The sequence below is a fragment of the Pogoniulus pusillus genome, chromosome 9, assembly GCF_015220805.1.
Source record: "Pogoniulus pusillus isolate bPogPus1 chromosome 9, bPogPus1.pri, whole genome shotgun sequence".
NCBI classification, from domain to species: Eukaryota; Metazoa; Chordata; class Aves; order Piciformes; family Lybiidae; genus Pogoniulus; species Pogoniulus pusillus.
Genome location: NC_087272.1, coordinates 23436792 through 23449974, shown reverse-complemented (window position 1 = coordinate 23449974; position 13183 = coordinate 23436792). Strand labels below are relative to the sequence as shown.

At 38.6% G+C, this 13183-nt stretch overlaps 1 protein-coding gene across 1 annotated transcript in view; it reads left to right on the top strand.

The window, feature by feature from the left end:
• VEGFC (vascular endothelial growth factor C) overlaps nucleotides 1–13183 on the top strand; it is a 99306-nt gene that overhangs the window by 80996 nt on the left and 5127 nt on the right. Inside the window, exons 3-6 of the mRNA XM_064148892.1 lie at nucleotides 2556–2746; nucleotides 8577–8728; nucleotides 11953–12062; nucleotides 12739–13069. Of these exons, the coding sequence (XP_064004962.1) occupies nucleotides 2556–2746; nucleotides 8577–8728; nucleotides 11953–12062; nucleotides 12739–13069 (784 nt within the window). The remainder of the gene's footprint in view (nucleotides 1–2555; nucleotides 2747–8576; nucleotides 8729–11952; nucleotides 12063–12738; nucleotides 13070–13183) is intronic.

Genomic DNA, 13183 nt, shown 5'->3' with positions numbered 1-13183 from the left:
TGCTTTAGAACAACAACTAATCTAACTAGTTGCCATGATATTATGATTTGCTATTGGAATGGGCTGCCCAGGGAGGTGGTGGAGTCACCATCCCTGGAGGTGTCCAAGAAAAGACTGGATGAGGCACTTAGTGCCATGGTCTAGATGACTGGATAGGGCTGGGTGATAGGTTGGACTGGATGATCTTGGAGGTCTCTTCCAACCTGATTGATTCTATGCTCAAAACAGGAAAAAAAACCCTTTCAAACAAATATGTTCATGCTGATTGGTGTTTCAGGTGGCCTGGATGAAAATATATTACCTTGCAATTTAAGCAAGTGCTTGCAGGTAGAGAAACAGAGAATCTGTAGCAAGAGGTGGGGTTTTTTGGACATAATACTGGAAGTTGTGTACCTTAATAGACATTTTAAGGTAGATACTAGGTGAAATTTCCATTTTTACTGAAGAGTAAAGCTGGTGCCAAGAGGGAATAGGGGTGTCATATCCATTTAGTGTAAGGCTGAATTTGCCCAAAGACTGTATAACAGGATATAAAAGGTTTGCCCAAATTTGCATGGATAATCTAGGTAAATGCCACCTTTCAGATTAAATACTGTGGTGTATATAATTTCTAAGTAATAATGTTTTGCTTAAATTAGTCTTTTGTGGATAACAAAGGAAAAATGTGTCCAAATTACTTTCACATCAAGCGTGTAGGTATCAAATTTAATGTTTCTAATATAGAGTGTTAAAGTCAAGTACTGTGTGTAACTGATTAAAATTACTTTGTGGAGATATGCAGTACTTCTTTAGAGTTCACTCAAGGGGAGGCTCATCCCAGGCATACAAAAAGGGATATGTACAACTTTAGCTGCTGTCCAGCAGATTAAAGGAGAAAATTCTGCTGCTCTGCTCTGGTAAGACCCTACCTGGAGTACTGTGTCCAGCTCTGGAGTCCTCAGCAAAGAAAGGCATAGACCTATTGGAGTTGAGTCCAAATGAGAGCAACAAAAACGATCAGATGAGTGGAACTACTCTTCTATGCCAAGAGCCAGGAAAGAATGAGAAAACTGAAATTGTTCAGCCTGGAGAAGAGAAAGCTCCAAGGAGACCTTGGAGGAGTCCTACCCCAGCTTTTTTGTAGCCCCCTTCAGATACTGAAAGGCCACATTAAGATCAGCTCAGAGCCTTGTCTTCTCCAGACTGAACAGCTCTTTCAGTCTGTCCCCACAGGAGAGCTGCTCCAGCCCTCTGATCATCCCAGTGGCCCTTCTCTGGACACGGTCCAGCAATTCCACATCCCTCTTGTAATAGAGGCTCCAGATCTGGATGCAGTACTCCAGATGGGATCTCACCAGAGCACAGTTGAGGGGGAGAATCACCTCCCTCAACCTGCTGGCCACACTTCTGATGCAGCCCAGGATCTGGTTGGCCCTCTGGGCTGCAAGTGCACACTGCTGGCTCATGTTGAGCTTCTTGTCCAGAAGCACCCCCAAGTCTCTCTCCTCAGGGCTGCTCTCCAGCCTATCACTGCCCAGCCTGTATTTGTGCTTGGGATTGCCCCAACCCAGATGCAGGACACTGCACTTGGTCTTGTTGAACTTCATGAGGTTGGCTTGTGCCCACCTCTCCAGCCTGTCCAGGTCCCTCTGGATGGTATCCCTTCCCTCCAGCATGTCTGCTGCAACACACAGCTTGGTGTCATCAGCAGACTTGCTGAAGGTGCACTCAGTGCTTCTGACCATGTCACCAACGAAGATGCTGAACAAGACTGGTCCCAGGACTAATCCCTGAGGGACTCCACTTGTCACTGGCCTCCACTTGGACATGGACCTGTTGACAGCCACTCTTTGGGTACAGCCATCAAGCCAGTTCTTTATCCATCTAGTGATCTGCCCATCAAACCCATGTGTCACCAGCCTGAAGACCAGGATGTCAGTGTCAAAGGCCTTGCTCAGGTCCAGGTAGGGAGCAGATAGGGACAAATATTCTATTTGGGCATCTTACAATAGGATAAGGGGTAATGGCTTTAAACTATAAGAGAGTAGATTTAAACTAGATATAGAACATAATTTCTTTTATGATTAGCAGAGTGAAATGCTGGAACAAGTTGCTCAGAGGGGTGGTGAATGCCCCACCTCTGGAAACATTTAAGGTCAGACTGGAGGGGACTCTGAGCAAGTTGATCTAGTTTTGAAGATGCCCTTGCTTATTGCAGGTGGATTGGACTCGACAACCTTTGAAGGTCCCTTCCAAACCAAAAATTCTATAATTGTGTCATAAGATCAGCCCAACCTTGTTAGGTTCCTTCTTTTAATTCCACTGTGACTTTTCTTCTGCTCCATGACAATATGTCTCATCCCTACGAAGAAGAAATATTAGCTGAAAGTTAGCACAGAGATATGTATTTCACTGACTAAAGGATGGGACTCCTGCAGTTTATATTCTGATTCTAAACTTATAAAAAAAAACCCAGTGAACAAAAAAAACCCAAAACCCTCCACTAATTTACTGCAGGAGAGTATTGTTTTTAAGCAGTCACTTTATAACACATGAAATTCCCTATAACTTGGCAGGTATTGATACTGAATGGAGAAAAACTCAGTGCATGCCACGTGAAGTGTGTGTGGATGTGGGAAAAGAGTTTGGAGCAACTACAAACACCTTCTTTAAACCCCCATGTGTATCCATCTACAGATGTGGAGGTTGCTGCAATAGTGAAGGACTCCAGTGTATGAATATCAGCACAAATTACATCAGCAAGACAGTAAGTTCTCACTCCTTGCAAAGCCATGTATGATGATCATGTGTATTTTAAACCTTCTTATTCCTGCTATGAAGGAGGAGAAAAATCAGTTCCGGAATATATACAAATAACATCTTGAAGAGACTACTGCCTGGAAGAAAGTGTTTAACACTTGTTTCCATCACACATATATATATATATATATTTTAAGGGAGAGGGAAATAAAAGCGATGATGCCCCATTCTCAGTTTTGAGATTCTCCATGAAACTTAATTCTGTCTTTTTTTCCTTTTTCTCTACCATTTGCCTACCATATAAGGCAAGCACCCTGGGAAAATACCCTTTAATTTTGTTAATGAAGACTGTTTCAGGACATGTGCAGACAGGATATATGCAGCAAGTAATGCCTTTTAGGAACTGCAACTTACTTTATTAAGAGATGTTAGTATAATGTGCCTCTATGTTTGGTTTTCATGCACCTTCCTTAGGTGTACATGCAGTGTTTACTCTTCAAGTTCAGTGAAGGCTAGTGATCGGGTGGGAGTATATACAGAGAGTATGCATTGAGCCTGTGAGCTCTCTTTAAAGGAAAAATATGCATTACTCTAAGTAGCTATATCAGTGTTATCTTACAGCAACATTTATCCCAAAAATTGTGTAAAATGGCCATTCTTCAAAATGTTTGGTAATTTGCATTTGTTTCAGTATTTGGCAGGTTTTTTGTTGGTTGTGGGCTTTTCTACCTCACCTTTCTGATACTTGAAGAAAGTAAATCTTGCTTCCTTATTCAACTAGTTGAATTCAATGTAGTTGAAAATGCAGTGCATATTTATAATGAAAACACATCTACAAAGCCATCTACAAAATTGTAACCCATGGAAATGTTGTTCATCTGTGATGAAACTTCTTCACACTTCGAGCCTTCTTGACAGTGATGAGCTCATATTAGATGCAAATTAGGAAGAAAAAAGTATTGGATTTGAGACCCTCCTGAGTAATTATTTTCACTACCGTTCGCCTTTTGAATTAAATGAGAGCAAATGGTTAGTAAGCAGGCATCTTCTGTCTTTTCACAGACCAGTATTTTTGTAGCTCTGTATTTGTGCATGAATACTGTTAAGTAACTATATGCTGCTTGCTCTGCAGAAAAATTGCTTAATGGGAAGTTAACTTTTTCATCTAGAGGTCTTACTGGAGGGCAAGCCTTGACATTTGTTCCAGACATTAAAATCTAAAGCTGATACTGTCTTTCATCAAAACTTCATTAAAAAGAAAAGAGCTAATAAGAGAAGTTACTTTTATGGGGAGCAAATCATGGATTGCCAGAATGGACTAAGTCAGATGTACCCAGGTTGGTTTGTGAAACACTGCTGGTCCAGAGAGGTCAATAGTTCTCTACCCTGAGCTGTGTTCCTTGTTTCTAGCTATGTAACTTTATAAAGAGCAAAAGCAGAACAGTATATTGGTTTGGTTTTAATACCCTTTTTCTCACAAAAACTGTTTCTGTAGTTGCTATGGGATGTTTATACAACTGTGAGTGGGACATGAGATAATGTCATAAATTAAGACATGGTACAAGGTCTATGAAAATATTTAAGGGCCCGTTACACTAATTCCTTTCTTTTATCCCTGGCACCATAATAGCCCAACCTTGTAAGTGGTGGTTTGTCTAATACAGGTCTAAGAGGAAGGTGGTAGGTCAGGTTTTGTGGTGTGTTTGTGTTAGGTTATTTTCTCTAATTTATTACTAATCGACCAGCCATTCCTGGTTTCCTTGACAGTAGTTCCAAAGATTGTAACTACCTGGAGCAGTAGCCTCTTCCTCCACTGTACTTTTTTATATCCCAAATGTAGGTGCTTTGTTTATAGGTTGAATGAAAACAGTGAACAGATGTCAAAGAGCCATCTCATTCCTTTCTTCCACTTGGCTGGCAGGATGGACAGTTTTTTGTCTTCCTTCAGATTGTTTGATGTAGAAGTCCTAAATCTTCTTATTTCCTGTTACTGTAATAGCTCCTCAAGGTAAAATAGCTTTCCGAGCAGTTTGAAATCAAATTTAGAGGAGCTTGTCTCGCAGTAAACGGGTTAACAGCTTGAAATTGTTTGCCATGTTTGAGATGTACATGTTTGAGATGTACATAATGTTCCTTCGCACAATTTGGAGATGCATGTGGCACAAGAAATTTTCGGTTGTTTGAAACTGTCATTGATGTCTCTTTTGATTCATTTTTCTACTTCAGACTGATGATTGTAGGGGTACTACTGATAGTGGGAGATACATCAGTAAAACTTCAGAACGTTTTTTGTTAAAATTCAAAGGGGGAGGGAGGGAAGTGATTCAATTATGAAAAGATACACTAAGGAACGTATTGAATAGGTATGAGAAATGTTACTATGTCAGAGAAGTTGCCTTTTATACCACACATAAGCCCTGAAATAGAGTTTTCACAAAGCTAGATAGTACAATAAGTAACAGTGATGTCCCATTTTTAAAATAGCTTGGTTTTATTCTCTCCACTATAGAGATGTTTAAATATCAAAATCAAACAACCTTACATCCTTACCTTGAAGATTTCTCTAGATGCTTTGTGCTCTCTTACACAGGGTACATTTGGCCAGCTTTACTGGCACTTCAGGAGCTGCAAAGGTCATCAGCTGTGGAAACTGAGAGACAATCAATTTAAGAGAAACTCTCCAAAATAAACTGCAGTCCATCAGAATAACGTAGTATAGTTAATGTAAATCTGGGGGGGAAAACCACAAATGAATCCCATAGTTGAATACTTTCTAGAATTACAAACTTCCCTCATTCTGACATGAAAGTAACAGTGTTGATAATTTTGTATTTCAGAAAGTGATCGTACAATAACTAACCTTCTATCTGCTGACTGTCATATGATAATGATTCTGAATAAATTCCTTTAGCCAGGGAAAAATATAATTTAGAAAGACTCTTTTTTCTGGAATGTATGGCGTGAAGTCCTTCTAGTCTAAAAAAGGAACTGTCAATGCAGTGGATCAAAGTTATACACCTTCTTAAGGGTCCGTGCTGAGGAATATATGGAAAGAGGGTTTTTTTACAGGAATTCTGATAGTACTTTTAGTCAAACATTCAGATTGCTGTTTGATTTTTTTCGTTATGGTTAAAATCATGCTGAGCTTTAGGTTGTAGACCACACTCTGGTCCCACCCTTATTTCTCTTCTCCACTCCAGCTCTATAAATGGATAAAGGAAGAGCGCTGCCAGTGTGGGAAGTGAAAAGAGCCTGCAACAGGTTGGTCTGCAGGACCACGCAGCTCTGGCCTAGAAGCTCTTGCAAGGATGGCTGAAGAAATAACAAGGTTGGGAAGAAGGTGGACTGGTGCACTTTGCATCACAGTAATTGCAGATTGTGGAGTGCCAAAGGCCAAGACTTGCTGAGCAGAGCTGTTCAGAGACCTCTTTTCCCAGCATCCTATTGCCATGCTTTTCACATGAGAAGCACAGTACAGACCATGTGCACTGATCTTCATGGATTTAAAACACTGTTCTGTAAATGAACTAATATCCAAGGAAAAGATTTTTTTTTATAATTGGACACATAATTGTGATCCAATTACTCACCTTCTTACTAGTCTGAAAAGTTCTTTAATTATATAGTTGCCTGTAGTGAGAGGCAGAAAATACAAGAACAAGAAACTAACATTTGGGTCTATAGGACATGCTGCCTTTTCATTTTGGTTGATGCAGTGTAGTAAAATTGTTAAGTCTGTAGTATATCTTACTAGGTGCCTGGTTTAGGCACACAATTTTTACTCGGGCCATTTACTGTACAAAGCTCTTCAATTTTTTCATGACAGAAGACTGGGGAAAAAAACATTAATGGTCACGCATAATCTTGTTAAACTGTAAACAACTCTAGTGTAAGTAGCCTAATGCTAAGATTATCCAAAATATTCCATTATAGACTCTACTCTCATTCTCAGTCTGACTCAGATATCCTTTAACAACATGGGTTTAAATTTTCTCTGCCAGATGTCTGACTCAGCTTTATGTGTTGTTTTTGCTTTCTAACTTCAGCAGAAGTAATGGTTCTGCTTTTTCTTAGACCAGAGTGAGAAAGAAGTGTATATAGCTTCATCATGAAGAACAATTTTCTTTTAGATATTTAATATTTTTTAGCTTAAAAATAAGTCATGTTCCTTTATTTTAGGTTAAACATATGATACTCGTTTGTTTCTGTTAGGAATGTGTGTTTTGTGATCTTTGAGACAGTCTGCATACTTTTAAGTGTTATAACAAAAAAGACATAGGAGACTTGGATTAATTTGTAGCTAGAACACTTGGAGCAGAGTAAAACATTTGGAGCAGAATAAAAATCTGTCACAGTTTTAGATCTAGACACCTAAATTCCATCTTGTAGGAAGAATCTGTCATCTATATACCCACCTTTATCTTGTTAGGAAGGAACTGGCTGATCTGAAAGTAGCTGATACAAGATGTCTGTGTGTCTGAACACTGTAAGTTATGCTAAGGAGCCCCAAAAGAGGGAAGGGAAACCAAATTTTGTGAGCTAGCTGAAAGGGAAACTACTTGAAATAAGAGAAGGTTGGCATAGCGAAATGCAGTGTTGGGCAAAGACCCAAGGAGACAAGGACTGAACACAGTATTTTGAAGAGAAATGCTAGAAATGGTGAGAAAGACTGGACCACTTGCCACCGGGCTTTGTACGACACAAGGGCCTTGGACTGACTGAGAGCACAGGTTAACTTCTTGTGAAACGCACTGGTTATGTATGGCTTTCAAATATAGTTACAAAGAGCTTCATTACTATGTGTTATATACTGAGATTAACAGGATTTTACTGACTTGTATGACATCAGCTTCTGTGTAAGAGGCCAGGACAGAGCTTTGACTGATTTTGTGTGCTTTAACTTTTTAAAGTACGTTAACTGTATACTCTTTATGCTACCACATATTGCTTCGGCTGCTGTTTTCTACTGGTTTCCTGACAGCGTGGTGTTGGTAACACAAATAAACAGGACAGCACTGACAAGGCAACTCTATTTTTTTTTCTTCTAAGTTTTGAGTATCTGCCTCTAACTCCGGCAATATTTGTTTAATGTAATTCAATTTCCTGTTTAATGTGCTATAATTATTAACAGTTTTGTAAAAACTGCAGCAATAAAAGCTCTCCACTTAGAGAAAAACTGTCCCCTTCCACCAGGAGAACTATGCTTAGCACATACATTATTAATAGTGTATTTTTCTTAATATATTGAAAAACGTTAACAGTTCAAGAGGTATTCTAGATAATTACCATATAATTTACATTGATACAAATACTGGGAAGGTGAAACTGTAGTATGCTGCAGCTCAAAACTTGTTCATCCAAAACCATTTTGATCTCAGTCCAATACACTGCTGTCTTACACAAGCCTTGCAGTTGTGCAACTGAGGTATTGGGCTGTAGCTTAACCTTTTAAAAAATTACTGTCATCTTCCTGCTTCCTGAACTATCTTCCAAATGTTACATTTTGGGTATTTTAAAAGGCTGCCAATTTGAAGTTATTTCCTCAAGAAAAATGAGCGCTTTGTACATTTTCCTCTTTTAGTGTCAGTTTAACTGTTACAGTAAGCTAACAAGCACGTAATAGGGTTTAACATTAAAAATATTGTCATTCCATAGCTACCATATTCATTTCACAACAATTATTTAGCAGTATAACTGAACGTGCCACTGAATTATAGTAGAGAACATCACCTTAAAGTTTAATTCCTTATAGCTTTTTTGTATGTCCTTGTATTATTTTTACTTGTAGTATTGCTGATCTATAACAAAAGTTCTTTGTTTTGTTTTCCCTTTTATAGCTGTTTGAGATCACAGTGCCTCTATCCCACGGCCCCAAACCTGTAACAGTCAGTTTTGCCAATCACACGTCCTGCCGATGCATGTCAAAGTTGGATGTTTACAGACAAGTTCATTCCATCATAAGACGTTCCTTACCAGCAACTCCAACTCAGTAAGTATGAGATTTGTCTCTCCTTTCACATTACAGGCTAGACCATATAATTACATGTAAAATATTACTGGGACCTTTCACAATTAAGATAGGTGACCTAGACGTTACTATTGGCAGAATGCCTTCTGCTAAGGAGCTAATACTGTTTTACCTGATGTGTTACTAAAGTGACATTACCATTTTACCCAGTGGATAAGCTGGAGCTAGGTGATTTTAAACTCAAGAATAATGTTGTTTACAGGGAAGCAGCAATAAAGTCAACTTCTTTAAGAAGAAAGTAATCCAAAAAAGCTAACATCACTTAATTTGTAGGTATATTTCTCCAAATTTTTTATCATTACCTAGAAATATTTTTGGATGTCTTGGTATGCCAGAGGTAAAAAAAAACCCAAAACCAAAATGGGAAGGGGAAATGAAGGGTTAATTGGCAGTCCACAGAATTAGCACATTGATTTGCTTTATGATCTTGAATGAAAAACATAGAAAATAATGACACAAGCATTACTAGAACACTTGAAAAACTCCTTCCTTTCATTGTAGAAGACCAGGTGATTATTTCATGACGTGTAAATATTTAGGAGGCCAAAAGTAAGTAGAAGACTTTATGGGAGAAGCAGTGACGAGAGTCTGAACTGCAGATGGTGGTAGACGTTATTAATAAAGCAAGCGAATAGTGCAAAATGCCTGGAGATGTAAGCCAGGTTCTTTTCTCCATGTTTTCATCCAGAATGTTTTCTGACACATTCCAGCTAAACATATTCTATTTTAATTCAAAATATGAATCATAAGCAGTAGATTAGAAAAAACATTAGGAAGTCTTTGTATTACTAGTTTAATTTGCAGAATTAGCAGATTATTTAAAACGCATACCCCAGAAGTCAATAACAGAGTCAAATTATGCTGACTGTTGGCATCCTTTTAATGCCTCCAGAATAAAAGCAGATTTAATTGCCTCTGCAAGAGTTTCTTCTGGCTAGCAAATGGCTATCTATAGTTGGAGAGGAGAAAGCATACAGACAGTAGACCTTGACCAGCACTCACAGACTGTCTTATGAATAAGAATTGTGCTTCAAAGATAAGACTGAGTAGTACTAGATCAGAATTTACCGGCCTTCTCTACTGTTAAGTACTCTCTTTAAGTTTAAAATTGATGAGTTTTTACAATAAAATACTTGAAAAACCCAAAAACTCATGCTGAGTGCTTTTGCACTCTCAAATAGAGAGCAAAGATACTTGAATTTTCCTGGGAGGCACCTAGGTGCTTTTTGGAATGCTACTGTGTTTTTTTTAATTTGTACTAAGTTTCTCAATTTGTTTTCAACTTTTTGTTTTACTTCAACACTTTTATTTACTTGTTTCAATGCCAGTGAAAGTGGTGTAAAGCCAAAACTTGGAGATGTACTTGCTTTTCACAGTTGTGCATTGTGTGCATGTATTCATGTGTATGCTCATTTTAACAGAAACAAGAATGACTTTCATATGTATTACTGAAAAGAAACACCCAATAGAGTCCCTAGTTTTAAGGTTGTAGTAAGAATTCAAGGCTTGATGCACAGGCACATCTTAGAAAGAATGGAGAAATAACATGTAAGATAAATAGAAACAGTCAATAATATTTTTGTGTAAAATCTATTCTCTGCACAACTTTATCCTGAGGATTAAGTCTAGCTTTCTGCCTGTTCTATTCTTTTTTCCTCTCTTTTACTTTCTAAAATTTAGTATGCAAACTTTTTGTTGTTGAGATACAATGACTTGGAAAGAGGTAGTAAACATTTCTGAAAAGTGTGGTTTAACTGAATCTTTTTAGTAGTCCTCCTGAACTTTATTGAATTGTTATAGTAAGGCATTTAAAATTTCAGCCATATTCCCCAGTAATTTTCTGTACTAGCAAACAGTAGAATTTGTGAAAAAGCAACTCTAGTTCCTTTTGCTGGATGACTTCAACCCCGACACTGAAATATGTAGTGTTTTCTTCAGATTCTGGTAACTTAGGGTTTGTATCAACATCATCTTCTTCTGGGTTCATGTGTGCTTGCTGTTTTCTTCATACTGTCAGACTGACTTCTGTGGTTCGTTTGAAATGCCAGGCTGCTCCAGGTGTGACTAGACTACAATAATATGTCTGTAAATTATCCATGCTATTCCTCAAGCAGAATCATGAGCCAGGCAAAAGGACATACGTGCCAAATGAGGGAGCAAGTGTGAGATCATTAGCGGAATGAAATCAAGAAACACTGGCTTGATAAAACATGAGGCAATGCAGAGTGATGTTAAACTACAACTGTCTTTACAAGCAAGGTGTTGTTTAATGTGGTGAAGGGGAGTGGTATACTTGAACGGTGATTATGGAGGAATGGCCCAGCGCTTGCATTTTTGAGTGCATGAGTAATGGTGCTCAGGGGAATGAGAAACGCTTAAAATGGTAATGTATGTGCTTCCTTAATAGGTGAGCATTTTAGAAATACTAGAGAAGCAGTAAGTGGCACAGTCTGCATGCATGAAGTTAGGCAGAACTTGTTAAAAGTTGTGATGTCGCTTGTCAGGATAAAGAAGTTGCAATCAAGGAAGGCAAGATAATATGTTAAATACATATTCCATCTGTGGTGTACCTGCTTGCTTAGTTCAGTTATTCTTTAACAAGATACCAGCTGCTTTTAGGTTTTTTTGCTTGCTTTGGTAACACTACATTGGCTGCAAAACTCTTGCAGGTAAAGAGCACTAAACTGTTTTGTCGTTTATTGTATTTCATTTCCAAAGTGAAGAGATGTCACTGCTGAGGCCCAAATCTCTCGATTCAAGAAAGCTGTCCAAGATTTGAGTGGCTGATGAGAAAGAGACAGTTAATAGCACATAACCTCCATGTAATGTGGAAAGGAATCTGATGATTTTTGAAATCAGATTTTCTCTTTACAGGTTTCATTCAGAAACTGTCTTTTGATATATATATCAAAAGTTAGAAAACCTTGTTGTACTTCAGAAAACATCTCATCAAAATTTGTGCCTGCTAACCACCTATGCAGTATTTGGCATATGAACATATTTATACTGATCTGTTTTCTTAATGGTTACAGATTTGATAGGAGTTTAAAATGAGATTATGAATGAGCAGAAGCTCTTAGAAAGGTTTTTGTAATGGAAGGAAGCAAAAGCTCTTAGCACCTAAAATTGATCCATTTTTTTTCTTGAGCTCTTATGATAAATCAACAGTATATTTCTTTCCACAGGTGTCATGTGTCAAACAAGACCTGTCCAAAAAATCATATCTGGAATAATCAAATTTGCAGATGTTTGTCACAACATGATTTTGGTTTCTCTTCTCACCTTGGAGATTCTGGTAAGAAGTTTTGCTTGAGGGATTAAATGCAGTTCCAGGTATTGGTTTTCCTAAATGAGACATTTAAAACATGAAAATTAAATAGATGTTTTTCATTATGAGAAACTTTACTGGTTGTTACTTGTCTTTTGACATATGTTTCTTCCTAAAATACCTGGGAAGGTATGGATTTGCTGTAATTTCTTCACTTGAAAGTAGGTGACAAAGCTGGTGAAAGGCCTGAAACACAAACCCTATGACTTGAGGCTGAGGGAGCTGGGGTTGTTTAGCCTGGAGGAGGCTCAGGGGTGACCTCATTGCTGTCTACAGCTACCTGAAGGGAGGCTGTAGCCAGGTGGGGGTTAGTCTCTTCTGCCAGACACGCAGCAATAGAACAAGGGGACACAGTCTCAAGTTGTGCCAGAAGAGGTATAGGCTGGATGTTAGGAAGAAGTTCTTCCCAGAGAGAGTGATTTGCCATTGGAGTGGGCTGCCCAGGAAGGTGGTGGAGTTGCCATCCCTGGAGGTGTTCAGGAAAAGCCTGGATGAAGCACGTACTGCCAGGGTCTAGATGACTGGATAGGGCTGGGTGCTAGGTTGGACTGGATGATCTTGGAGGTCTCTTCCAACCTGGTTGATTCTATGAAGGGTAGACACAAAATTCTGATAATTGTCCAACTTCTCTGCTGTACTTTAGATACATCTGAAGGATTCCATATTTGTGGACCAAACAAAGAACTGGATGAAGAAACCTGTCAATGTGTCTGCAAAGGAGGCTTGCAGCCCTCAAGCTGTGGACCTCACAAAGAATTAGACAGATCCTCATGTCAGTGCACATGCAAAAACAAAATCCTCCCTGCTTCCTGTGGGCCCAACAAGGAATTTGATGAAGCTAAGTGCCAGTGTGTATGTAAAAAGACCTGTCCTAAACATCAGCCACTAAATCCTGCTAAATGCATCTGTGAATGTATAGAATCTCCCAATAAATGCTTCTTAAAAGGAAAGAGATTCCACCACCAAACATGCAGGTAAGAACTCAGTCTTTAGCACTCTCATTGTGTTTATGGTATAAAAATTTGGGTTATGGCTTGTTGAATTAATGCTTTGTAGTCTGAAGAAAGCAGCCTGTCTTCTGGGGTTTT